A 26,838-nucleotide genomic window follows, 5' to 3' on the forward strand; every position below is an offset into this window, starting at 1 on the left:
CTCACTACAGCTGTGCAATGTTTTTAGAAACTGTCACTTATTTTTACACTTAACCCTCATTTCCATATATGTATATATTACTACATTTTATTTATGTTATCCCATCTTACCTCTCCACTTACTGCCACTTTATCACATTGTCCTTTTATATTATTAATGCATTTTACCCTATTATTGTTACCTTAGCCATGTTACTGTATCTTATTTTATCTTTGTTATATTTTTTGCTGAGGTAACCTGCTCTCTTGTCAAAAATTGAATTGTACCGTTGACTCTGTGTTAACCTACAACTGACATATAAAACTGAAACTTAAACTTGGAATGACCGATCTTGGCATTAAAACATCACACAGCTAGGACTGTAAAATACTTCAATACTACCAAAACCTGGCCTTGCAGACAGAACCAGAATAGTCGAGTCAAAAGAATCTCTAGCTACCAAAAGTATTGTGCAAATAAAATTTAAGTTACTATGAGAAGGAATGAATAGGCTGACCAGCATCTATAGAGCAGATTTGCTTGTAATTTGTTGTCTCTGCGTGATTGAAGTGTGTGACTAATTGAGTGCCTGTGTGTGCAGTACCTGCAGATCTGCACGCTGTGTTCAGTCATCGATACCAGCAGTTTGAGTGCGTAGAGTGGGATAAGCTCTGCTGCTCGAAGAAGAGACTCATACCTAGACAAACACGTGCATGGGTACAACATTTGGCTTTCATAGTGTTAATAATGAATGTACTGTTATGATCATTAGTATCAGAGTGTAAACTGGAACAGATCTGGGTAGGGGTGGAGAAGAAGGGGGGGGAAGAAATAGAGTTATAATAGGAGACAGAGAGAAAAGGAAATATAGGAAGAGATGTGAGTATGAAGAGGATAAATGTGGGTGGGAATAAAAGTAAATAAGAGGTAACACACGAAGCAACCATGAGAGAGAAAGGAGAAGCAAATACTAATGGTATAGGAGAAGACAGTATTGATCCACATAGAGGGCATGAAGAAAAGTGATAAAAACACAACACAAATGTCAACAACTATTTTGTATTTTTGTTACTGTCATGATGTGAACTTCTGCAAACTGCATTCGTAGTCACACTCAAAGACAGATGCTTGTCAGTTAGCTGAATCTGACAAGTACTAGGATGTTATGTCAGCCCACAGAAACAGAAAACACAAAATACTGTATATATTCCATTTTAAAGTGCTAGATATATCATTGACTATTTAACACATTACTAATATCAATGGCTCTGATTGTCACCTAGTAAGAAACCCCAAGAAAATGAATTCTAATTATCATAGTATTCATAGAATCTATGATGGTTGGATATTGTTGTTTTCATTTCAAGAAATCAGGGCCTTATTTCTTTTAAAGCTCAGCTCTGATATTATCACCTGCTGTCAATGAGCTACAAATGCCACGGGATGGAAAAAATAGTCAATTTAAAGTTGTTGTTTTTTGGCAGGTTTTCAAGCCTTTATTATATAAGACAGACAGGACATGGGGTGAGAGAGGGGGGGGGGGGGGGATTGCAGCCAAGGGCCGCAGGTCAGAGTCGAACCCACGGCCGCTGACTCAAGGACCTTCAGCCTCTTTACATGGGTGACTGCTCTAACCACTGCGCCATGACTACATTTAGAATTATATTAAATGACTCCTACTACAGATCTGGACTACTCTTTAATTGTGTAAGAACCTAAGAAAAAATTCTAAACATGAGGAAATTAGTTAATGTGGCAAGTTCTTGTACGAGCCACTTAAGAACAAATCAGTTCGTACGAGTGGTTCTTGCATGAGATTTATTGTGTCTATGTACAGCTAGGATTTGCCAAAAAAGTGGGGCACTTGCATAAGCCAAGGACAAGGTTGGAACCTCGTCAAAGGGGGGTTAAAGGATATGTTGTAATAGTGAGAAACAAAACTGATAACAATCCCACCGACACAAAACAGAGAGTAGGAATGAGTCAGACGATAGTCCCATTTACACTAACTGTCTTAAAGTATCACAATTAATTTGGTTATGTTGATTTCATGTAAATAATACTCATTGAACCTATAACCACTTTTCAGGACCTACAGTAACAACATATAATGAAGGAAAACAAAGACACAGGCAATCAGGTATTTAGAGTCTGACCAACCTTGGAAGCAGAGCTTTAGAGATGAGAGTGAAGATTTGATTACAGGAGCTTCCATCATCTCTTCCTTTTGCTGTTTTTCCTCCTTCTTCAATTTTTTCTTTCTTTTCTTCTGTCTCCTCATCGTCCTCAGTTCCATTACCCTCCTGGACCAGCAGGACAAGACAGAGTTCGGAGAGCACCCTCAAAACAAACACAGACCACTCCACTGGAGCGCACACACAGAGAAAAAGAGTATTAATATAATATACAATAAGTGTTTAAAATACTGTTTGTTAGTGTAGTCAGCATTGGCTTTTGGCCTTCCTTTTTTACTTTTTGTTTCCATGGGTCCATTATATATAACCTGACTATCGCCAGATGACTTTCGTTCGTTTTTATCTGGGATCGCTCCATTGCAGAGGATTTTCAGGGTCTGCAAAAAATGGTCAGGCCAATCAGGACCGCCGGACAGGGTTTTAAAGATGTGACGTATCTGAGAAGCGACTGTGACTGTTGTGATTCAGACAAATATTGGCGGCTCACATTGAGGAAGCAGGCGTCAACATCGATGCTGCTATTTCATCAGTCTAGTGAATATATATTCTTTAAAAGAACACCAGAGAACGGCTCTGAAGGCTTTTGTTGGTGGACCGCCGCTCTCATCAGCATCACGGGTTGATTTCGATGTGAGTGGTTGAAGTAGCACATCAATAAAGATGACAGACAAGTGGTTTACCCAATCATATGCAAGAATATTTGATCACTTTGCTATGCAGCGATCCCAGATGGATGATTGGAGCAAGGCGGAACGAAATTCATCTGGCGAGAGTCAGGTTACATTATATGTATGTGACATTTGACAACTGCATAACATCATATAACCATTACTGTGCTTGAAAAAGGTTGATTTTGAGGCAACACTAATACCAATATGTGATGTCACTGTGAGCAATAGGTTTTGTGGCATATTTAGACTAACCTGACTCTGCCAGATGAATTGATTCGCATGATTCTCATTTGATCAGCATATCCATCTGGGAACTCTTGTTTGGAGATCTTTTTGGAAGGGGCAAAAATACTGGTTGCTGATTGGATAAACTATCTGTCTATCACCAACATACGGGCCAAACCAACCAATCCGATCAACGAAGCGTATGACGTTCTAACAGTGTTGAGGTAAAGCTCAGAAAGTAAATCCAACATGTCGGTAAAGGATATTTTCAGTTTGTGTAATGCAAATTTACGGATAAAAGGCACAATTTCAGGCGCCAGGTCCATATTCCAACAGAAGGATCCAAGAGAAAAAACTGAACACTGAACAGTGCACTGAACAGTGGCTTCTCGTTTGGTCACACTCAAATCCGCCTCAAAACCATGGGTCCAAATCTTCTCTGTCGCACGTTACCAGGCTGATCTGCCAGTAAAATACAATGGAGCTACTGAGATCAGGATGGTCTCACAAGGATACATTTTCACCAGTTTGGTATGTGACCATTGATGTACTTTACTCACTCATCACTCATCTTGAACCGCTTATCCGGGATTGGGTTGCAGGGGCAGCAGCTCTAGCAGGGGACCCCAAACTTCCCTTTCCCGGGCCACATTAACCAGCTCTAACTGGGGGATCCCGAGGCGTTCCCAGGCAAGTGTAGGGATATAATCTCTCAACCTAGTCCTGGGTCTTCCCCGAAGCCTCCTCCCAGCTGGATGTGCCTGGAACACCTCCCTAGGGAGGGGGCATCCTTACTATATGCTCGAAACACCTCAACTGGCTCCTTTCAACGCAAAGGAGCAGCGGCTCTACTCCGAGTTCCTCATGGATGGCTGAACTTCTAACCCTCTCTCTAAGGGAGACTCCAGCCACCCTCCTGAGAAAACCCATTTCGGCCACAAGAATCACCTCGTTCTTTCGGTCATGACCCAGCTTTCATGACCATAGGTGAGGGTAGGAACAAAGATTGACTGGAAGATTGAGCGCTTTGCCTTCCGGCAATGTATTTAAAAAAAAAAAAATTTCCGTCTAAAGTTATTAAAATTCAAATGACTACATAAACTGAACTGAATAAATTCCATGCCAAACAAGTAACATAAGACATTATATTTTTTACAATACATTACAGTACGTAGTTCAAATATATATATATATATATACATATACAATTCAGTGCTTCCTACTTGGGGGGTTACGGTTCACGGTTGGGGGGGTGTTATACTTGTGAGTACCGTAGGTTACACCGGGGCTAACACACCACAAGTACTATTCAAAGACACATGCAGCACCACCATAGCTCTCTGAATTTGAAACAGCACATTGTAATTTCTGCAACTATTATTGATTTACCGTGTGTGCCCCTAAAATTTCTGGTTGCGCCACTAAAATTTGCAGTTGGGGGTAACAGTGCTCCTAGTGAAAAAAAGTTAGTCTGGAGCCCTCCTACCCTTTCCAATTTCTTCTGTTCCTCTTCCTTTCCCCCTCCTGTCACTCTGGCATTTGCCTTTATTTCCACATTTCCTCACTCTCATTTCTCTCTTCCCTCTCTCAAAAATAACCTTCCATCTCTCTTACCATTTCTGCTGAAAGCCAGTGTTGTCAGTGGAGGCAGGATGGCATCCACAACCTTCAAGAAAAATCAAACATGTCACACTTTATAGGTCCTTGAAAGGGATACTATCTACTACTACTACTACCTACTATTGAAGCTTCCAAATTACCTCGTATCTCTTTCATTTAAATCTAGCAACTACAGTTCATGATTCAATAACTACCGTATTTTCCGCACTGTAAGGCGCACAACATTTTAGGCGCACCTTCAATGAATGGCTTATTTTGAAACTTTTTTCATATATAAGTTGCACCGCATTATAAGGCGCATAGAATAGACGCTACAGTTGAGGCTGGGGTTACGTTAAGGACCATCTCTAAATTAAGATTAATTAAGATGTTAAGTTCGCGTGCTAGCGCGAGTAGCATCCAGCTGCAGACCCGGAGCACAAGTGAGGGGCTTGTGTCAAGTGAGGGGCTTGTGCTCCGTGTCTGCAGCTGGATAGTATTGGCTAGCGCTGTTGCTTTCAGTCGAATAGTGGTTGTACGGACACTTCTTCTTGCTGCTCTCTGTTCAACAAATCACTGTTCGAGTTTGTCCTCCAACTGAAGCCATCTCGCGCTCTGTTCCCTCGGAAACTCGGTTTAGTTTTCTTTACTTGGCGCAGGTCATCTTGTTGCATCCTCTACTTCCGCACCATTGATTGGTTCATGTTAAACTCTCTCGCTGCTGCTCTATTACCGTGTTCTACTGCGTGACTAATCGCCTTGAGTTTAAACTCTGTGTCGTAAGCGTGTCTCTTAATAGGAGCCATTTTGGGCTCTTTACACAAACACACAAATGGAAATGGAACGGCACACTTCGAGCAGTCGTATATCTCAACATGCACAGGGCGTTACTTCTTCTACGGGGTAAATAGAGTCGGCAGCTGCTTACCGTAGTTGCGAGACCTGTTGTGGCTCAATATTGGTCCATATATAAGGCGCACCGGATTATAAGGCGCTCTGTCGGCTTTTGAGAAATTTGAGAAAGGTTTTTAGGTGCAACTTATAGTGCGGAAAATACGGTACTTAACCTACCCTCATAAGCCCGTTGGCAGAAGTAGTCTCAGATACTATTCAGCTTTTAAATGGAATGAACTGCAAAATGCCCTCAAACTAGAGTCCTACAGGGTTTAAATCTTTATTATCTGATGTCTTATTATGATTCTAATAAGTGTTTTGAATACCTTGATATTGTGTAGTTGTGCTGTTTCTGTTTTGCTGTTTGTGTTCTTAAAAATACTTCTTGTTCAAAGGTCTCTTTGAATGGATATCTTAATCTCAATGAGACTGTCTGATTAAATAAAGATTAAATAAATAAATAAATACTCTGTAAGAAGATCATTACCCTCTAGTAAAGCACTGCTAGAATCTGGCACAATTACAATCGGGGCCTGTATTCACTAAACATTTGATCTTCCCTCTATGAGGACTTTCTACACACCCATGTTTAAAAAAACTCCTAAATCAGCAAGCTAGGAGCTACTTTTGACCTAAAGATGTTTTGTGAAAACCGGCCCTGGTGTTATATAAGTTCCTCTGAAGTGGCCGAAATTCTGTAGCAGTGGAAAATGTAAAAAGTAACAGCAAAACTGTTGCCAATGTGCTGAGGGATTGTTTATGTTAAAGTCCATATACAATCTAATTGTTGGCCCTGTGTTCTCTCATTTGAAGGGGAAAAAAGTATATCAATAAAGCAATTTCCGCCTTTCCTCTAAAAGACTACTTAATATACAGCAAATCTGAAAACAGGATATATTTTTAGATTAAACTGAATGGAAGACACTGTACTATATTAATTCAGTGGGCATCAACCAAACAGACCGCTGTCAGTCTGGATCAAATTACTATGGAAATGCACTGCTGAATGATGTCTTTGATCAAACACACACACACACACACACACACACACACACACACACGCACACACGCAAACACACACACACACACACACACACACACACACACACACACACTCACTCACTCACTCACTGTCAAAGTCCTTATTTAGGCATGAATCTGTTCCATGAATTTGCATGATTACTAATATTACCATAGAAACAACACTAATGCTGAGTGAGTGTGTGTATGAGGTCATTACATTGAAAGCCAGAGCGAGGAAACTACAAAGGATGTTGTCCACCACTTAATGGTGTGTGTATTAATATCACAACCTTCAAAAGACTGGATAGTGTGTGTGTGGAGAAAGGCTTGGTGCAATTTCTCTGAACTGTTTGAACTATGACATGCCCCCTCACTGTCTGAAATCCTCTCTTACCTAGTTACCCCTCTACCTATTATACAAGTTGTGCACAATCACTTCACTTTGCTGCCAATACAAAAATAGTAATACGATCTTTCATCTGTATTCTCACAGAACTAGAAAAGATGAAATGTTGCACATACTTTTTATTTTATTCTTTTACCATTTGCAAATCACAGGCAACAGCTGGTCTTCTGAAATTCAACTTCTGTTTCTTGTGGTAAACAAACCTCATGTGTACATTGTTGATTAGGCCATGGACAAAACTACTTTTCTTCCAATATCCCTGCTGTGCTGAAGCCCGTGCTGTATATCATTAATTCAACAACAAATAAGCTATTGTCAGCATGTAGCTCCTGGATACAGACAGTAGTCTATAAAGAGGCTCAATATATCTTGGCCTTACTCTCTTAACGGTTGCGGCTGCAGCAGACCCAGTTAAACAGAGGATGGTTGTTTTCTCTATTTGCAAGAGCAACAAACTCAAGTATTGTTAATTAATGTTGTTAATCGACTCCATATGAGATTGTTTAATAGTGATGCAAGTGCAACTACCAGATAGCTTTTACCGTAGCTAATTAATTGTTATTCGGTGTCTGGTGTTGTACAAAAGTACTGCACCAACCTTCATGGTTGAATGCCCATTTAGCGCCATAGCATCATGCCCAGTGACTAAAGTCTGTTGTTAATTTACATCTGTTTACAACTGTTCATATTTTTAAAAGGTATGTGTCAGGTCTGTAAAGTGTTTTAACTGTGTTCCAGTTTACAGTTCAATGACACATTAAATCAACTGGTACACTAAGTAAATACATACCCTTCAAAACTTGGTGTAAATAGGTAAACCTTACATAGCTGAAATGTTTACCATTTTAAGTTGACTAAAGAACACATTTCCTAATAGAGTGAAGGCAGCGTGTAAAATAAAAGTGTACTACTGCAAACTTTACTTTGTGATAAGGATTCAGAGAAGTAAACCAACTCAAACATGACTGTTTGTCCTTGTCCAGAAGGCAATAAAAGTTAATCTGAGCTGGCTGGTGGTAATTAAAGTGTCTTCCTCTGTTATTGACTATCAGTAGCAGCAAACCCTCCTTTTTGCTCCCTTCCTCTATTCCTCATCTCTTTTCTTTTCTCTCGCTCCATCCTTTTGGCTTCCTGCTGCTCTCCACTTCCATTCGTCAATAGTCATTAAGTACAATCTCATCATCCTATCCTACACACAAACACACACAAACAAAGAAACACACACAGATCTGATGAGGCTCTGGTGGTTCAATAGTTGATTAGTGTCTTGCCTAATAGTGCACAGGTTGACCCTCTGTCCTCTGACCACCAATAGACATGTTTAGTAGACTGGAAGACACAAACTGAATATAAAGGGCACTATATGGAATGGACAAACACTGGATATATTTATGGAGGTACTTTAACATAACCCTGCCAGTTCTTGTAGCCCTCACTTGTTGTCTGCAAGCTTTCAATCACAGAAAATAAACGTATGTATTACTTGTGTTTTTCTCAATGAGTATGAGAAATCTGACAGTTGCAGAGGTCCCATCCTATATTTCTTTACTAACCTCTCTGGAGACAGTCAGTCAGTCAGTCAGTCAGTCAGTCATACGCACAAACATTCACAACACAAACATACACAACAGTCAGCTCTGTATCAGGTAGACAGACAGAAAGTTAGTTGCATATTTGCTTGCTTGCATACTTACAGCACTATGAAGCGGAGTGATGAGAGCTTGATGCTGACTCAGGACTTCTACAATGGACAGAGTTGTCCTAATCAACTCCTCACATACTGCTGTACCTAAAGAAAAATCAAAGAGGAGAATGGTCCACATTCCATTAACTGAGCTCCCTGCAAAGATAGCTGGGTGTATTCCATTTGTGGAGTGTGGTTGTTATTATTGCCTTTGAGCAAGGCACTGAACCCCCTCCGCTTCTCCAGGTACAGTAAATGACTGACTCTTCACTTTGTACCTTGCCTTGTGCACAGGTATTTGAAATTCCCTACCACATCTGTCATGCATCTTTTAGGCTGTATCTATCTTTCATATATTAAAGAGGTACCCATTTCATTCCAGGTCTGTCTCATTGCATTGTGGGCATTGTGTTCAGATGAATGTTCAAACAGGCAGTCTGACGGAAATAAAAATGTTCTCAATCTAAGGGCCTGTCTCTCTCTCTTGGCCAATCTCCCCTGTCCCTACTTTTTATGGATCCAATGCACATTTCATAGCTCATTGACTGGAATCCTATTGTTAATGCATCTTCATTCCAGCATCATTTTAACAAGTTAGTTAGTAAGTCAGTATTTCCAGGCAACTCCCAAATAGTGGAGCAGTAGAATACGTTGAAACGCTAAAAATGGTCGGAGTGAAAAAAAAAAAAAAAATCATGTGTCCTTGAAATTCAAGACTGTTAACCATAGGTTTCTAAAGAGGCGTGGCAGAAGCTCAATGTGGGTGGCTTAGGCAACATTCAGTGTTGGGTCTGTCTCTATGGCAGAAACCCCTAACAACTAACCCTCCGTAGAATGGAGCAAAGTCAAGTAATGAGTAAAATATCCCTTTAATAGTTTCTTTTCTTACGATCAAAAGATGACTTGTCAGTTAAAGTATATCCTTCACAACTAAATGTTATTTGCTAAAGATGTTTTATTTATTACTTTTAAGATGTAAACACTCATTATAAAATGTCAGTTCTTAGGAGAACAAAAGCAGCTACGGCAAAATAAGACTTATAAAAGCATCTGGTAAAATGATAACTATGATCAACATAAAAATAAAATAAGTATACATGAGAAAAACACACAACAATCCAAAACACTGGAGAGTAAATAAATATTGTAGATTATTGAACATGTGTAAACACTTTAGCAATTGAGAAAGTAACTCACCCAAAGCACTGGCCAGATTGGTTTCACTCGACTCTATAGAGGTGACATATTTCTGTGAGAAAGTGAGGGGGTAAAAAATTACACAACAACTGAATACTACAGCAGTCCTTTTTAGTGTAATTGTGGTAATGGTTCCCTGACTACATTTTAAACATTATTGGTTGTTAGCACTGTTGCCTGACAGCAAGAGGGTTCCTGGTTTGAATCTAGGCTGGGGCCCTTCCGTGGGTCCTCTCAGGGTTCTTCGGTTTCCTCCCACAGTCCTAGACAAGCCTGTGTTAGGTCCATTGATTACTCTAAAGTGCCCGTAGGTGTGAGTGTGAATGGTTGTCTGTATCTGTTTGTCTCTATGTGCCCTCCGATAGACTGGCATCCTGTCCAGGGTGTACCCTGCCCGATGTCAGCTGGGATCCACTCCAGCGACCCCGATAGGTACAAGCGGTTGACGATGGATGGATTGATCCAAACTTTCTTAATGGTGTTAACTTGTTGGAATGTCACTACATATTTAAACATGTCGTATGATTTGAATTCGAACATGCAGTGCAGTCCCAGTTTAAACAGTGTTATCTAAACACAATACTACCAAACACTTACCAGAAGCAATCCAGTTTGGACTAAAAACTCTTCATTCACAATCTGACATCTAAAGACCTGTGAGAAGACAATCAGTTACACAGGCAAACAGGGAAGAGGTGATGGGACAACTAAGACAAAGGGGAGTGAAGAGGAGGAATACACATATTTTTCTTACAGGCTTTTTATACAAAAACCCAAATGATGTACATAGTCACAGGTGTATCTATCTGGGCGAACCTAAAGTAAGTGTATAATTCTATAAAAATTAACGGATGTTAAGTCTGATGTAACACATCAAAATACAAACGCTCCATCGAACAAAACAAACAATAACAGCCGCACCTGTGAACGATTACGATCACTTCTTTGTTCTACTTTCATCGATGGGAAAGAGGTAAAATGAAACTACGTTGTTTAACCTCGATCTGTTCAAACAACGCAGTGGAACACGGCACTGCAGCATTATAGCAATACAAGGCTTGGACCCGATTGGGCCTGGATATTGTATTTTGGAAGGGAATCACGCTATAACTTAACAGCGGGATAACAATATATCAGAATCAGAATCAGAAATACTTTGATAATCCCAGGGGGAAATTATTTTCGTTTCAAATGCCAGCTACACAAACAACATATTTATGAACAACAATATTATACAGATAACATACTGTATATTTGTAAAAACAGAAATATAAAACAGTATATCTATATCTATATATACGGTATATAAAATATCAAATTTACTATAGAAATATATACAGATCAAAAGTACTGTAATAATGTGCAAAGTATATTAGAAGATGGGTAGAAAATCTATGTGGATAACCTTGCAGGCAGTAATGCTAGAATGTTAAAATCAAACAATGTATAAACCTCCTTTAGGTCCAAGTTACCTGTGACGAAAGAAGTTCTAGTACTACAGAAATTGTTGGCAAAGTGTGTTTCAGCTGTTTGCTCTGAGCTGTAGATGGGTGCCTCCTCCCTATCACACCTCGTAATGTACATAAGATATCCTCTGCAGAGAGGAGAGAAGACACGACATGGGGACACAAGAGGGGATGAGAAGGGATGAGTAGAAGGCCAACGGAGATGTACATTTTAATATAAACTCATTTTACACTGAATCAAACCACAAAATATTTGCATCTGAATATTTTGTATGCCAAAAAAAATGTTGAGTAAATTGATTTGAAAATTCATACAACCCTGTTTCTAAACAAGTTGGGACATGGTGATGTTTAGCACTCTGTTGCATCACCTCACCCTCTGTTAGCATTTGGGAACTGAGGAGACCAACTACAGTCATTTTGAAAGTGGAATGTTTTCCCATTTTTCCTTGATGTAAGATTTCTGCTGCTCAACAGTTTAATGTTTTTCAAATCATTACATTCGCTTTCTATTTAAATTTTACACAGTGTTCCAACTTTTTTGGAAACAGGGTTCTTTAAACGTATAGGCAGAAATCTCTCTGTACCCAGTATTACTGGTGCAGTGCTACTCAGATATGCAACCAATAAATCCAGACACTGCGACAGGTATCCTGATTGGCTGGGGTTCTCTCTGAGGGGAGTGGCTTTGCGCAGGTCTCTCTCCAGGTGCATCACAAGTCTAGAGACAAAGCGACACACATGCATTGTATGTCACAAAATGTATTTTGCATTACTAAGCAGCAACGTCCGGGGCTGAGAAATGAAGCCAAGACAGAACAATTCCACTTGGGACCATTTGAGGCTGGCCCTAAAACATGTTAAAATGCCCAACTTTACAGCAAAAATATGCATGTTTACAGCCTGGTAAAAAAAAACAGCAAGCTAATTTCCCCGTTCATGACATCTGTATATTTTTATATTCTCACCTGTTTAAATTATATTAAAGTGTGCCTCTGGGGAATTTGGAACCCACTGTCTTTTTCGGCATGAATATACATCAAATAAGCCATCGAGACAAGTTTTCTGGATCACCTATTCTGCCGGCTACATCCAGATTGAGAGGCAGACCATACAAGTCGATAACTGAATGCACTGGAGGTTCAATAGCACTGAACTTGGTAATCAACTTGTTAAGGCTACCTGCCAATATGAACTGCTAAAGCTTGTAGCATTGTTAAACAGTCTTTTTTTTTTATATAAACTACGGGTTCTCTAACTACGTTGTTGGTGCTTCGTTTTTATGTGTAGGGACTGTTATCCTGTTACTGCAGAGGTTTGGTGCTATTTTGAGAAGTATAAGTGTTTTAAAAAAGCTGTTTCAGATGGTTTAGCACTCCACCCCCAGCTACTCAGCGTTAGCCATGTCTGGCTGCTAGCGACACTCAACCTCTTTGCCCATTTCTAGACTAGGTGGGAGCAGGCAGCGTCAGGCACTGCCAAGATGGCCGTGGCCTAAGCCACCCACATTGAGCTTCACAACGGCTCTTGAGAAACCTATGGTTGATATCAGGGAAACTACGTCAATATTTCAAACACTCTTGAATTTCAAGGAAACATTTTTAGCGTTTCAACGTATTCTACTGCTCCACTCATTGTGAGTTGCCTGGAAATATTGACTTAATGACTAACATGTAAAAATTATGATGAAATGAAGAAGCATTAACAATATGATTCTGGTCAATGAGCTATGAAATGTGCATTGGATCCATACAAAGAAGGGGCAGGGAGATTGGCCAAGAGAGAAAGACAGGCCCTGAGATTGAGAACATTTTTATTCTCATCAGACTGTCTGTTTGAACAGTAATCAATATTATTCTATTCACAAATTCATAGCACAGAGGAAAGGTTACCACTGCTAACTGATATTCATTACCTATACACAAACACACCCACATTGTACAAGCACACACAAGCAAAAAAGGCATGAATGCAGACACATTGAGAGAAATTCAGGGAGGTCATGTTAGTTAACAAATATTGATTCTAAGTTTAAGACTAGGAATGGTGCAAGGAGAGTGAGGGATTACAAATCAGTATTTTTCCTCACAATGTTACATAAAATATTAGCAGCCACTTTCCACAGTTATTTAGAATCCAACACAGCTACTGTTACTATATTACAGGTCCAATACATTTCAGGGAGCTCTAAAAGTAATTGCTGGATTTTCCGTTATTGTTACAGACTGTTGCGGTACCTAGCAGGTACCACATACCTAAGACCTTCAGTTATGAAAACAGTTACTTCCTACAATACCTAATAGTAAGTTCTAGGTATTAAATACAATGATATATTTAATTGACAACTCAAAAACTATTAAAACCAAGACATTCCACAACAATAACAAAGTTATCCTGTAAATGTTTTGTTTTGTGGGAGAATGTTCAGTTAGTGTGCAGAAATGTGTTGTATGTAACAATGCATGGAGGGTGTGGTTTTGGGAGGGACAGAGCATAAAGACAGGGGGCATACATCTGTCTTAAGCAACATCCAAGTCAACTTTATGTGATGACCTCACTAGCCTCAAGTATAATACAACATTTTATTCTAATGCAAAAGTCTTTTACGTATATCTTTCCATCTACTGTACAGTATTGTCTGTCTGTCACAATAACCAGCTCCAGTCCTGCTTCCTGTTGTTCTGCCTATTTGTCCTTCTAGACTTCTGCCTGTGTGTTCCTATGTAAGCCATTTCTCCTGATTGCTAAATAAAGAGAGACAAACTTGCCACCTCTCTGTCAGTCTCTGTGGGAGACTCACAAAGTACTCTCACAAAACTGACCTGCAAGTGGCCCGCTCCATGTGTGTGTGACTGTGTCTGTTGAAAGCCATCACACTCCACTCCCAATGGCAATCTTGACACTTTTTCAGTGAGGCATGGGCAAGTTTATCTCATACAGACAAAAACACATACACACACATATTTTCATGCCACTGAGGAGCTAATTAAACAGAACGTGTCTGGGTGAGAGCAGGACTGAGGGAAGGACGTGTGCCTGTGTGTGTGGTTGAATGATGCAGAGTGCTCAGTGGGAGAGAGACAGGCAGGTCAACTCTGACAGCTCTAACACAGTGAGCAAAGGGGGAGTAAGTAAGACGAGAGGGATGGATAGAAAGAAGAAGTGTGTGTGTGTGTGTGTGTGTGTGTCTGTGTGTCTGTGTGTGTGTGAGAGAGAGAATGAGAGAGAGAGACAGAGAGACAGACAGAGGAAATAAGCTGAAGAGAACATAAGAATAAGAAATAAGAATAATAATAAAAAAAGAAATTCTGTTTTGGAGTCATGTGTAAAGACTTCCAGGAATTTATTTATTCTCATAAATAAATATAGTAAAGCAAGGCCATAACATAGCAATAACAATAAATCCAGTAAAAGCAGGCTCTGGCGTAGGGCGGAAATTTCAGAGAGAATGGTTCAATTGGAATATTCCTCCATCCGTCCACAACTAATTTGTTTTAATTACCTAATTTATTTCCTTTTGTGCATTGCATTGTGGGGCATAAGTGTTCATCATTGCCCCACACATAGAATAAGTGAATTCATGAAGCATTATGACATGTTCAAGGCTACTTACTTTTGTCAGATTATATATGAACCCACTACATACTAAAAACCCAATTAGTTCTGTTATATTAGATGGAAATGGGACACTGCATATACTCTTTACTTGTGTATGATAAAACAATTAAACATTTAATGATATGTATTACTTCATACTACATTTATGCTGACATAAGATAACTCCTCAGCAGCTGCCAAGGAGAGGTTTTGTGATTATGAGGGAATAAAATGGTGTATTCATAAAGGTACTTTGGTGATTAAAATAATTCTGAAGGCAATATGACGATATTAGATCGTGAAGAATTAGAACATGTTGACGATCTGCCAAAGCAGGGAGATCGTAGTATTGTCTATAGAGCACATTCAATCCATTGCTGTTCTATGCTCTGCACAGACGCATCAGGTTATTTTTCCTCAACCAAATCCCACTATTGGCTACACCATCGCCTGGCTGCCCTAAAGACAGGCCGATCAACCAATCTTAGCGAACTAGCAGTGACTAGGATGTCTCAATCTGCATAATGTTTGATTCAGAGAGTAGCGGGAAGAAAATGAATGTCCTAACAGCACACGAGTGTCAGACTATGGCAATGCATCGACGCTGTCTGTCAACACTTACACAGAATGTGTGGAATCGGCTGTAAAATATGCGCCAAAAAAATGTTAAATGTACCGTGCAACTGCAGTAATTGGCATTGCCAACATACTTAACTCTTACTAACCTAAACCTTATTTTTTAATGGAAAAGTTAAACTGGCAGCTCACACAGTTGAGAAAGAAAAATAGATCTTCAAAATTGAGAGAAAAGGAGAGAAAGAGAGGGAGGAGTAAGAGAGAGGCGTTTGAATAAAAAAAGAAAAACTTAGTGAGGAAAAGAGAGAGGGAGAAGAGAGACAGTTCTGAGGATCCATATGTCAGTAATCTAGGGCATCTTTTTCAAACTGAAATACTAACTGGTCATAAATTACCAAGGGAAAGGGTTGTGTATATATATGCAGTATATCATGCATATGCATCTGATCATGTGGGTTATGCACATTCACAGCTGCATTGCAAGTTAGTGTGGGGTGAAACACAGGACAACCAGCTAATGAACCATTTGAAGTTTCAGTAAAGTTAAAACATACAGCAGCACAATCTGAATGTCCAGAGTACATACATTTATATTATCATTCCCATGGCTGCTGTGCTAGTTAACGCAAAGGTTACACAGAGTACAACTGCCTTGCCAACAGCCCCAGGCAGCATCAGTATGAAGGAAGACTCCCTTACCCAAGTTTTTCAAAAAGCAATCTGAGTGCTTGTATCTGAATGTGAAACCTCTGCTTCAAGATAAAACACTTCATGGAAGCATACATGGCAAAATGTTGGTTTAATCATCAAACAAATATTTAACTCAGTTTACTGTGTAACGTCAACAATAAGTCAGTTAAATGTGAAGATTATAAAAAGAAATATCTGTGTACATTAGGCTGCTGCTTTTTCACACCCAAACCGAAAGCTTTTCTAAAATTCTCTTCAGAGTAAATAAACATGACACTGCTAGTCATGCATTGTAGTCAGGCGTTCACTTTTAATCGAAAATCGAGAACTTCCAACTTCTGAGTCAGGCTTGTAGTAAGGGCAGAAGTGTAATAGGAACATGTGCGTGTGGATTTAATATACATATAGGGGACGGACCGGAAGTAGAGAGGTGAATGTGTTTCAATAAAGTTTACAAAAGAGCAAAAAAAGAGTCAACACGACCAGCGACCATGAACATGACAAGATGGAGGCTCTGAAATAACAGGATCCCCTGCAATTACATCTTACCGCCAAAGAGGCCGCTAGAAACACCATATCTCAATTCTTATGGAGTACAACTTTAGGGGGTGAATTTTCAATTGCCTATAATTCTCAAATGAATCGGTAGTGTGCACACAAGTCAAATTCGTAAATCAACAGTTTTGTCAGATTTAGGCTACATCGACACTACTCGATTTTCTTTTTTAAACACATATCTTTTGCAATGTTTATGCCCTTTAAAAAAAAACTGACCTTTGGAAACAATGAGGCAGACACCCGCATTTGCCTCCTGATTGGGTCTTATCAGTCATGATCTGTCCTTCCCTGATTCATCACGCACCTATTATTTGTTGTTTATTAATGATCCTTTTCTAAAAGAAAACAAACACCAGCCTTGATAACCGGTGGTTATTTCAACATGGATAACAATTCACAGCCATTTCTGACCTTGTTGTCAATGGAAGCAGCTGTTGTGCAGTGAAATTATGCATTTTATAATCCAACTTAATGGTAAATGGTAAATGGAATGTTACTTCTATAGCACCTTTCTAGTCTTCTGACTCTCAAGGCGCTTTTACACTACTTGTAACATTCAAAGTCGGAAACTTTGTTGTGAGTAGACACTTTTATCCAGCTATTTTTGCTATTTTTTTTACTACCGGAGCACAGATATAACACATGCACTTGTTAAAATGAGTGCCGCAGCTGCCTCGATTGGATTCTGACCCCGGGGACTGCTGTGTTGGAATTATACATTGACAGAGGCTACCTGCCCATCATCAAATCTATTCACTCAAACCACATCCCCACACCCATGCTTAGCAAGGGAAGCAATTTGGGGTTCAGGATGCTCAACATGCTCTACCTCTGCGCAAGAGGCAAGTTATTATTCAAGCAAATCTGACAATTCTCCTGTCCAGCGGCATTATCAGCCTTTCCAGCATGCGCATGCCCAGTGTACATGAAGGGTCTGTGATAAGTGTTGTCAGGTGTGTTACAGTATGGACGCAGATTAGTTCTGAAACGTTGATAAAACGCTCAAAAGGATGGAGAAAACATAGTAGTGTGGATGAAGCCTTAGTCAACTACTGTGGACATAGTCTCAGAGTGGGCTACTGCGTAGCATCTAGCCAGAATGAAAAGCTCTTAAACTTAAAAGGAGTGTGTCATCTTCCCCTAGGCAAAAAGTAAATCCCACTAGCCATCTGAAATGACCAACAGAACAGCTAGGCTGGAACTATACATTGTATATTATACATCAATTAACTACACAAAGTAGTGTTGTGGTAGTTAAACCAAATGCTGTTTCTTACAAATGAATAATATAAAACAAACAAAAAACTGGAGCACAATTTTGGCTTTACCCAACCACACGGCATAGTGAAAAGGGAATTTAGTTTTAGCTACGATATAGAGCAGCTGGGTAAGAGAATACAGTCTAAAAAAACATCTAAATAATTAAAAGGGAATCCCACCCTGAAATGGAATTCACAAATGATATTTGTTTGTTCTCTGGCAGTTCAGTCTGTGTGTGAACATGGGCAACTACATTCCAGAGAAACTAATTAGCCAGTGGTCTGACCGACTGAGTGGAGTTATGAGTATGCTTCACTGGTTAAAATCTTAGCACAGAGGGTTCGGGGGGTACACCATGTGGTAAGATAACACATCACTCTCAGGCAGCATACATGCGCTATAACTATGTAATGGTACAGTAAAATTAAAAAGAGTGCAACCCTTGAATCAACGAAGTGAAATTATCGCTGAATTTGCAGCATCCTCCATAGTAAACAGGATGTATCAACCACTGATCCCTTGTTTATTATATCACATCTGGTTTATCATTAATTCCAGATGTTTATGAGGTTTTCACATAAACGACATGTCCCTACCAATACTGTGGGAGGACAGAAATGTACCTATCAATATACAAGGTAACCCATTCGCATTATCTTACTGACGGATGGACGAGAGCTGCTTAGTGTCCTCCTGGTTGATCTGTAAGAAGACTGGACTGCTGTGCGGCACCGTTCCTCTGACTGGTAGCTCTGTGTCTACTGTCTCTGTAAATGAAGTGCAGTTCACAACTGCTTTCCTAAACTTTGTCTCATCCAGAGACCAGAGTCCCAAACTAGATTAAATGTCTGTCAGATGGTCTGAATGGGATATTACCATATCAGCAGAGCAATAACATACTGCACAGCAGACTATGGCAGGTGGATTCTCAAAATCACAGGGAAAACAGATTATATATGTTAAGGTTTATAAATTAATTAAAATGCATTCATTTAGCTTTTTATAGACGTGAACAGCTCCATACACAAATACTTCTCCAAACTAAAGATACAAAGGAGGAGGGAAAAGTAAATTATACCTACATGCGTGTTGACCATAGCAGCGACAACAATAAATGAGAAAAGTTGATCTACAGAAGAATAAATATTTTAAAGCAAAACAGAATGCCTGAGAGCCATACTGCATTATATTCCATTATATTTTATATGCTTGCGTTTTGTCTTTTCCCTTACATTAATACAATATTTCTGCCATATATTTGGGCATGCAGTGCAGGAAATAAATTGTCGAACAGTCAATTTTCTGAAGGGAGGACTCCTATACATCCCCCTTAAATGTGTCCCCCTCAATGCTGAAAAGAAACCTTTGTTGTTGGCTTCTAATATACACTAGACACTAGATATAAGATGGGTCAGTTTTATACTTGGTCACAGTAAGTGACAAATCCGGCTGTTAAGTCTGACGTAACACCCTTTCAAAATACGATTTCTGGGTCAAAACGCTCTAAACACTCTAACGTCAGTTAGACACCTTTTTCATTCATAAGAAAGAGGTAAAATGACAGTTACGTTTGTTTTTTTAAAAACTCAGATCTGTTCAACAAACGGTGAATACGGCACTGCTGTGCTGTAGAAATACGAGGCTTGGAATGGTTTGGACACGGAAATCGTGTTTTGAAAGGGTGTTACGTCACCACTTAACAGCCGGATAGTGAGCTACTGAAGATGCTGCTTAGTTTGTCAGAAAGTTATTTACAAATAACTTCTTGCTTGAAGCATGTTTTAATTACATATTACCGAGGGAGACACCTTGTCTATATGTATGATAGTGAGTGAGTTGGTGAGTGAGTGAGTCGGTGGGTGAGTGATTGATTGAGTGAGTGAGTGAGTGGGTGAGTGAGTGAGTGAGTGAGTGAGTGAGTGAGTGAGTGAGTGAGTCGGTGAGTGAGTGAGTGAGTGAGTGAGTGAGTGAATGAGTGAGTGAGTGAGTGAGTGGGTGAGTGAGTGAGTGAGTCGGTGAGTGAGTGAGTGAGTGAGTAGGTGAGTGAGTCGGTGAGTGAGTTAGTGAGTGAGCGAGTCGGTGAGTGAGTGAGTGGGTGTGTGGGTGGGTGTGTGAGTGAGTGAGGGAGGGAGGGAGGGAGTCGGTGAGTGAGTCGGTGAGTGAGTGAGTCAGTAAGTCAGTGAGTGAGTGAGTGAGTGAGTGAGTGAGTGAGTGAGTGAGTCGGTGGGTGAGTGAGTGAGTGAGTGAGTGAGTGAGTGAGTGAGTGAGTCGGTGAGTGAGTCTGTGGGTGAGTGAGGGTGTCGGTGAGTGAGTGAGTCGGTGAGTGAGTGAGTGAGTGAGTGAGTGAGTAAGTGAGTGAGTGAGTCGGTGAGTGAGTGAGTGAGTGAGTGAGTGAGGGTGTCGGTGAGTGAGTGAGTGGGTGAGTGAGTGAGCCGGTAGGTGAGTGAGTGAGTGAGTGAGTGAGGGTGTCGGTGAGGTAGTATTTACCTTTGTTGACAGCAGTATAGCAGTGTATGTGTGTTGTCCTGTAATAGTAGCAGAAGTAGTAGTAATGCTTTGGCTCTTGTTACTGTGGATGGACTCTCAAGACAACGTAGCACCTTCAACACCAAATCCTACAAAACACAAATGAATAAAGTGAAATTGACTGGTTGGTAAGGGTTCTGCTGGTGTACAGTCCAAGATACTATGCTCTGAAAATAATCAAATACTAACTAAGTAAGTTGATTCAGAGTTTGAAGAGCAAACACAGTGTGGCTATTTCTCAGTTTATCTCGTCATGATATATTACTGCAATGTATCCAAATAATTAATGCGAAGAAATAAGAAATTATTCAATGTAACATTTTCCCTAAGGTATAAATCTTTAAACAGAGAACACACACACACACACACACACACACACACACACACACACACACACACACACACACACACACACACACACACACACACACACACACACACACACACACACACACACACACACACACACACACACACACACACACACAGTAGCCTACAGCTACTTTAGACATCCATTCACTCAGCATAAACTCAATTGCAGAAACTGGTTGGAAAAATTTGTGACTGGCCAACATTCATTACCATTATCATCAACACCATACGCTTTTCACTCTGTGTGTGTGTGTGTGTGTGTGTGCGTGGGTGCGTGCGTGTGTGTGTGAGAGAGCCTAATGCGAGAGAATGTGCATGCGTGTGTGTTTATGCGGCGACACACCAAGTTAATTAATTTCAAAGCCCAGTAGTGTGTGCCTAGCTGATAAGTCCCTCCCCACTACCCATAATGCTCTGCTGAAGTAGAAGGCTGCAGTTCGTTCATTCAGCCAATTAGCCCAGATACTGACACACTCTACAAATTAGCGTATGTGCATGTGCTCACACACACGCAGTCAGTCTCTAACATGCATGCACACACATACACACACACTAACAGACAGAGTTCTGTGTAAACAAACTCATGGACTGTCTGTCTTTGTGCCAGGGGAGAGAGAGATTGGAGAGAGAAGAGGGTGGGGGGAGGGGGGGCTGTATGCATATCAGTGTATAATTAGAGCAGAGTTAAAGTACTAAGTTTGTATGCTGGAGTTAGATTGGAAATGCTCAATGCAAATAAATTCAGTTCAGAGTCAGATACCAATGCTAGAGTCTAGCATTGGTATCTGACTCTGAACTGAATTTAGTCTAGCAGCTAGACTCCAACTTAAAAACCTTCAAATCAATTTTAGCCCCTCTGCCTTACCAAGATTAGCACTATGTTCATATACACACTAGATGGGCTGTCTCATGAAAAATTAATTAAGTAATTCATCACAAATTAGTTTGTGCACAGTTCAGCATTAGTTCATGGACTGTAAGGCAGAGAGAGAGAGAGAGAGAGAGAGAGAGAGAGAGAGAGAGAGAGAGAGAGAGAGAGAGAGAGAGAGAGAGAGGAGAGAGAGAGAGAGAGAGAGAGAGAGAGAGAGAGAGAGAGAGAGAGAGAGAGAGAGAGGTCTTCGGGTAAAAATGTAATGGTAAAAACCTCTCCAGTAGTGATAATACCACTTATTACCAACTCCTGTAGAATTTCTTTGTAGCAATAGCAATTGAATATGACATTAAAACATTATGGTTATTTGTGTATTTAACATCTTGCAATATATTCTTACATTCTTGCATAAGAATTTAAGCAAGAATGCATAAGACAGAAGTAAACACATACCCTGCTCTGTGTGACGCGGTGTTTTTGGATGCGTGAGGCAAGTAGGGCAGTGGCCATAGCAGTGAGTAGATGCTGCTGGCCCCTGGCCCCTGCCCCACCAATATCCTCTAAGATGGCCGCAGGGCCACAGGTATCAATCATCGCCAAGAAGACAGCTGGGACCACCCGGGTTAGCCTTGAAAGAGCCTGGAGACATAGAGAGAGACAAACTCACATACTGAGGTAATTTATGTCTGTATATTTGAGGATTGTCTTCCCATTCTGGTGTAACTTCATCTTCGTGTAAGTTTTAGTGCCATAAATTAGAAGCAAGTGCTCAATGGCAAATAACATGGAGTGATGAATAACCTGTAAATGTATTTTTAATTCCAGCCCAGCGGTAGAGCAGACAATGACAGACAGTGAAATGAATAAACACGGCAGCTTCTCAGTGTTGCTGTCTTGTCTTCCGGCTGGGCAAAAGTGAAGAGAGAGTCTGTGGGTTTAAATTGAAGCAGTGTGCTGATCTCTGGCTCTGGCTCCAGACACAACATGCTCTGCTCCGCCCAGTTTGCAAAATGTAGATAAATGTATTTATACAGCCTTTTTAGTGGGCATCAACCTCACGTTTATGTGTGCATTGTCATAAGCATAAATAAAAGCTTCAGGTCGCCCGTGAGACGCAGCTGAGATGCGAGCCTGACGGAGCAGATGCAGACAGCCGAATAGATTGAAATGAGATTGTGTGAGACGTGTGAATGAAAAACGAATCTTAGAGGGCTTTGGTCTAGACCCCGGGTCAGCCGGCCATTAATTTGCATTATTTGAAGTGGTTTAGGAAAGGCAGGTTTTATAATAATTATGTATAATAACTTATCAAGTCACACAGTCATGCAAGTGTGAGTTTTCATGAATGTGAACTTACCGAGATGGCTGTGACTCTGACAGCCTCCACAGTGGAATGAGTGAAAAGGTACCAAAGGGCGGAGCCTATCTCTGTGGTAAGCAGGTGGTGGGAGGGGCCAGAGACTGCGGTGGAGATGTTCTCTATGGCTTTTGCAGCCATGTGATGGACTATGGAATCATCCTGTCAGACAGACACACAAACACTTTTCAATCATATAGATTCACTTTGGAACAAAGACTAACAAGTATATTATTAAGGGCAATGCTTAATTTAAGAATGGGGTTGATTGACAACCAGTTCTGGCAAACCCAATAAACACTTCTCAAAAGCAGAGAATAGAGTGGTGCAGGGATGACGTATTTTTGTAAGCTGACCCAGAAATTAGCATCGCCCTGATTCCCCCAACAAAAAGCCAATGGGACTTTGGATTATTGCAGAAAACAAGCTCTGTGGCGTTTTGCTCAGCAAGATAACCCTCACAACCTTTATGATTTTTGAACTGAAATGTAATTGCAGAAGTTAAAAGCAAAAAAGGCTATAAACAAACTACACCACCCAAAAGCTTCCATCTGATTTCGCTTTCATGGCGTGATGACGTTTGTAGCCTCACTTAGCGAATTGTTAGCAACTGTGTTTTTTAAGAAATGTACAATCTTCAAAATTCACAAGTGGGTGTTTTACGTCATAGAACAGAAAATTAAAAATCGCTTTAGCCTGTGTTAAACAACACACCTTATTTAAGGCATCCAACCATAATCCCATTTTTAAAAAACAGACTTCAAGATGAGGGGACCAGAACTGAGAAATGTTGACTCCTGTTTGGGTTTTAGGACTCCTTCCAGCAGCACTCTATAGAGAGCATTTCTTACCACGATAAATGTTTCATCTCAATACATCCTACAGAAGCTATAGTAATGGTATAGTCCATTAAGCCAAAAACATTACGGACTGTCACTACACCTTTAACAATATTTCACAGCAAGAGCAATGTCCATGTACACAACTTTTGCCTAAAAAATATTAAACTATTGTATTTCCTCAAATAGCAGGCTTGTATTAGAGGAAGGCCTTTATTTCTAATTCCCTCTGTATAAGTAAGTGTAAGTATAATTGGTCAGATTTTACTATGAAACCTCCTTTTGATCTGCTCCTGTTTGTCTCGTTAAAATTACTGCATTGCACTGTTAATACAAATTCAACACTTCCTGTATCTGTTTTGAATTAAAAACACTTCAGAACAACAAGGTGTTGAAAAAAAGCATGATTATATTGTTGAATTTTATTAAATTAAAGCAATGTGAATATACATTATGCTTAGTTGGCTTGCACATAATAGGACAGCCACCGCAAGTTTATTTACACTTGTTTTCCATAGGTCTTTATTTGTTTGTATCAACACATGTATTTGTACTAACAGGCTTAAAGATTAGCTTTCATACTTGGACGTGTAATGCATGTGCAAATGTATCCTAATATAGTGAATAACATAGCGGTTTGTATCCAAAAAACGATTAAAAATATATATATATATATATATATATATATATAATGCTATTGTGAGCAACACATTTTCTGGTATATTGTTAAGTTAAAGACTCAAAACTCAATTATTGAACAATGTTATACACCAAAAGGCAGAAATGAACAAAGAACTAATGCAATCACAAACTGACAATTAGATTGGCTCTCAACATCACCTCAATACAAAAATGAGAGGTTGAGTGTGTATGAGTTAGTGTGCTAGCGTTTGTGTGGATGCTTATGTGTATACTGTATTTGCACACACACCTTTGCCTGAGTAGAGAATAGTTGTTATTGTTCAGACAATGGGGCCAGGCTAATGCAATCTCTGTGGCTGAGGAAATTAGTTTTTCCAGGAAAGTCATTGTGGAGAAAGACAGTAAGTAGAACGGAAGCGATTGCCTCCGTCAGGTTATTATTGTGTTTCACTGTGTTACATCACTTACGCTACTCTCCCTAGATATGAGACAGAATACAATAGAGTCTATTAATAAAACACAGCTAACTACATTTTGTGGTAAGGGTATAATAATAACAGCTGAAACATTCATGCCATCATGGCAATTCTGAAAAGCAGTGCAGGTGACAGATGACATTTTTACACTACTTACTTTCTGCATATTCCAAACATAACTTCACTGACTATAGTACACAACATTTAAGAAACTTAAGACAGAATCCAACTGTCGCAATTCAATTCAATGTTATTTATAGTGTGAGATCATAAGAGAAGTTATCTCATGGCACTTTGCATAGGGTAGATCATGACCAGGGCATTCAACTATATTGTTCAGAGGGCCCCATTTTCAGAAAGCCATCGGCCTGACATTTTTCCTGAGCCATAATTTCTATTATATATGTACACTTGACACAACACCTCACCACATTCCTTGTGTCTTCTGTCCTCCTACCTCTGTTGAAAAAGGTAAAGGTCTGATGACGTCACTGATGTACACATTAATAAGCCATGTGCAGCTGTGCCGCTGTTAGAGGGAGGAGGTGCTGGCCAAATCATTAGAAAGGACCAATAAAATAACTGGTAACATTAGAGCTTATATATCATATTATTATTCAAGATTCAAGATTCAAGATTCAAGAAGCTTTATTTATCCAGAGGGAAATTATTGTGCAACAGTTTCAATACAAAGATGGGAAAGGATCAGAGTGACAATAAGCTAACATAATCAAATAAAATAAAGCTAACATAAAATAAATCAAACAATAAGTGTGACAGAGTGCAACAGATATTGTGGTTAAGCGTAGGTATATACAATATACAACAATACGCACTGTGCAGTTAAGCAGCATATTGAAATATAATAAGTACAAACTGAATAAGTGATACGGAGCGATAATTGAAACAGTGTTAAAGATGTAGCATTATTTCCTTAAAAATGTAGCAGCATTTCCTACAGAACTAAGTTACAGTAAAGTAAAGTGAAGTGTAGCAGCCTTTCTTACTGAAGTAAGTTAGTTACAGTAAAGCGCAGTGAAGTGTAGCAGCCTTTCTTAACGAAGTAAGTTACAGTAAACCACAGTAAAGTGTAGCAGCATTCTGACTTAAGTAAGTTACAATACAACTAAATAAAGTGATGCAGTGGTGTTATAAAGTGACAAAGTGACATTTTCTCAGGATACAGTGTCTCCACTCCATGAATTATAGAGTTTGACGGCGTTCAGTGTTACACCGGGGGAGAATGAGTCTGTGGCTGAAGGTGCTTCTGCTGGAGGTCAGCAGCTGGTGGAGAGGCTGAGAGTTGTTGTCCAGGATGCTGTGCAGTTTAGACAGCATCCTCCTCTCAGACACCGCCACCAAAGAGTCCAGTTTGACCCCCAGGACGGAGCCAGCCTTCCTGATGATCTTACTGATTCTCTTGGCGTCTGCTGCCCTCAGTCTGCTGCCCCAGCACACAACAGCAAAGAAGATGGCACTGGCTACCACCGACTGGTAGAACATCCTCAGCATGGTGTTACATACATTGAATGACCGGAGCCTCCTCAGGAAATAGAGAAGACTCTGGCCCTTCTTGTAGACAGCCTCAGTGTTCTTGGACCAGTCCAGTTTGTTATCCAGGTATACTCCAAGGTATTTGTAATCCTGGACAACATCCACAGCCATGCCGTTGATTGAGATGGGTGTGGGGGCAGATTTACTCCTGCGGAAATCCACCACTAGCTCCTTAGTCTTC

At 40.0% G+C, this 26,838-nt stretch overlaps 1 protein-coding gene across 1 annotated transcript in view; it reads right to left on the bottom strand.

Annotated features, from left to right (window-relative positions):
- Window positions 1-26,838, bottom strand: part of ulk4 (unc-51 like kinase 4) — a 102,324-nt gene that overhangs the window by 35,795 nt on the left and 39,691 nt on the right. Inside the window, exons 21-31 of the mRNA XM_083918531.1 lie at window positions 23,147-23,308; window positions 22,243-22,428; window positions 20,508-20,635; window positions 11,927-12,060; window positions 11,346-11,467; window positions 10,471-10,527; window positions 9,874-9,925; window positions 8,687-8,781; window positions 4,685-4,736; window positions 2,140-2,344; window positions 584-676 (exon numbers count right to left, since the gene is read on the bottom strand). Of these exons, the coding sequence (XP_083774657.1) occupies window positions 584-676; window positions 2,140-2,344; window positions 4,685-4,736; window positions 8,687-8,781; window positions 9,874-9,925; window positions 10,471-10,527; window positions 11,346-11,467; window positions 11,927-12,060; window positions 20,508-20,635; window positions 22,243-22,428; window positions 23,147-23,308 (1,286 nt within the window). The remainder of the gene's footprint in view (window positions 1-583; window positions 677-2,139; window positions 2,345-4,684; window positions 4,737-8,686; window positions 8,782-9,873; window positions 9,926-10,470; window positions 10,528-11,345; window positions 11,468-11,926; window positions 12,061-20,507; window positions 20,636-22,242; window positions 22,429-23,146; window positions 23,309-26,838) is intronic.

The sequence above is a fragment of the Echiichthys vipera genome, assembly GCF_963691815.1.
Source record: "Echiichthys vipera genome assembly, chromosome: 8".
Taxonomy (NCBI): domain Eukaryota; kingdom Metazoa; phylum Chordata; class Actinopteri; order Perciformes; family Trachinidae; genus Echiichthys; species Echiichthys vipera.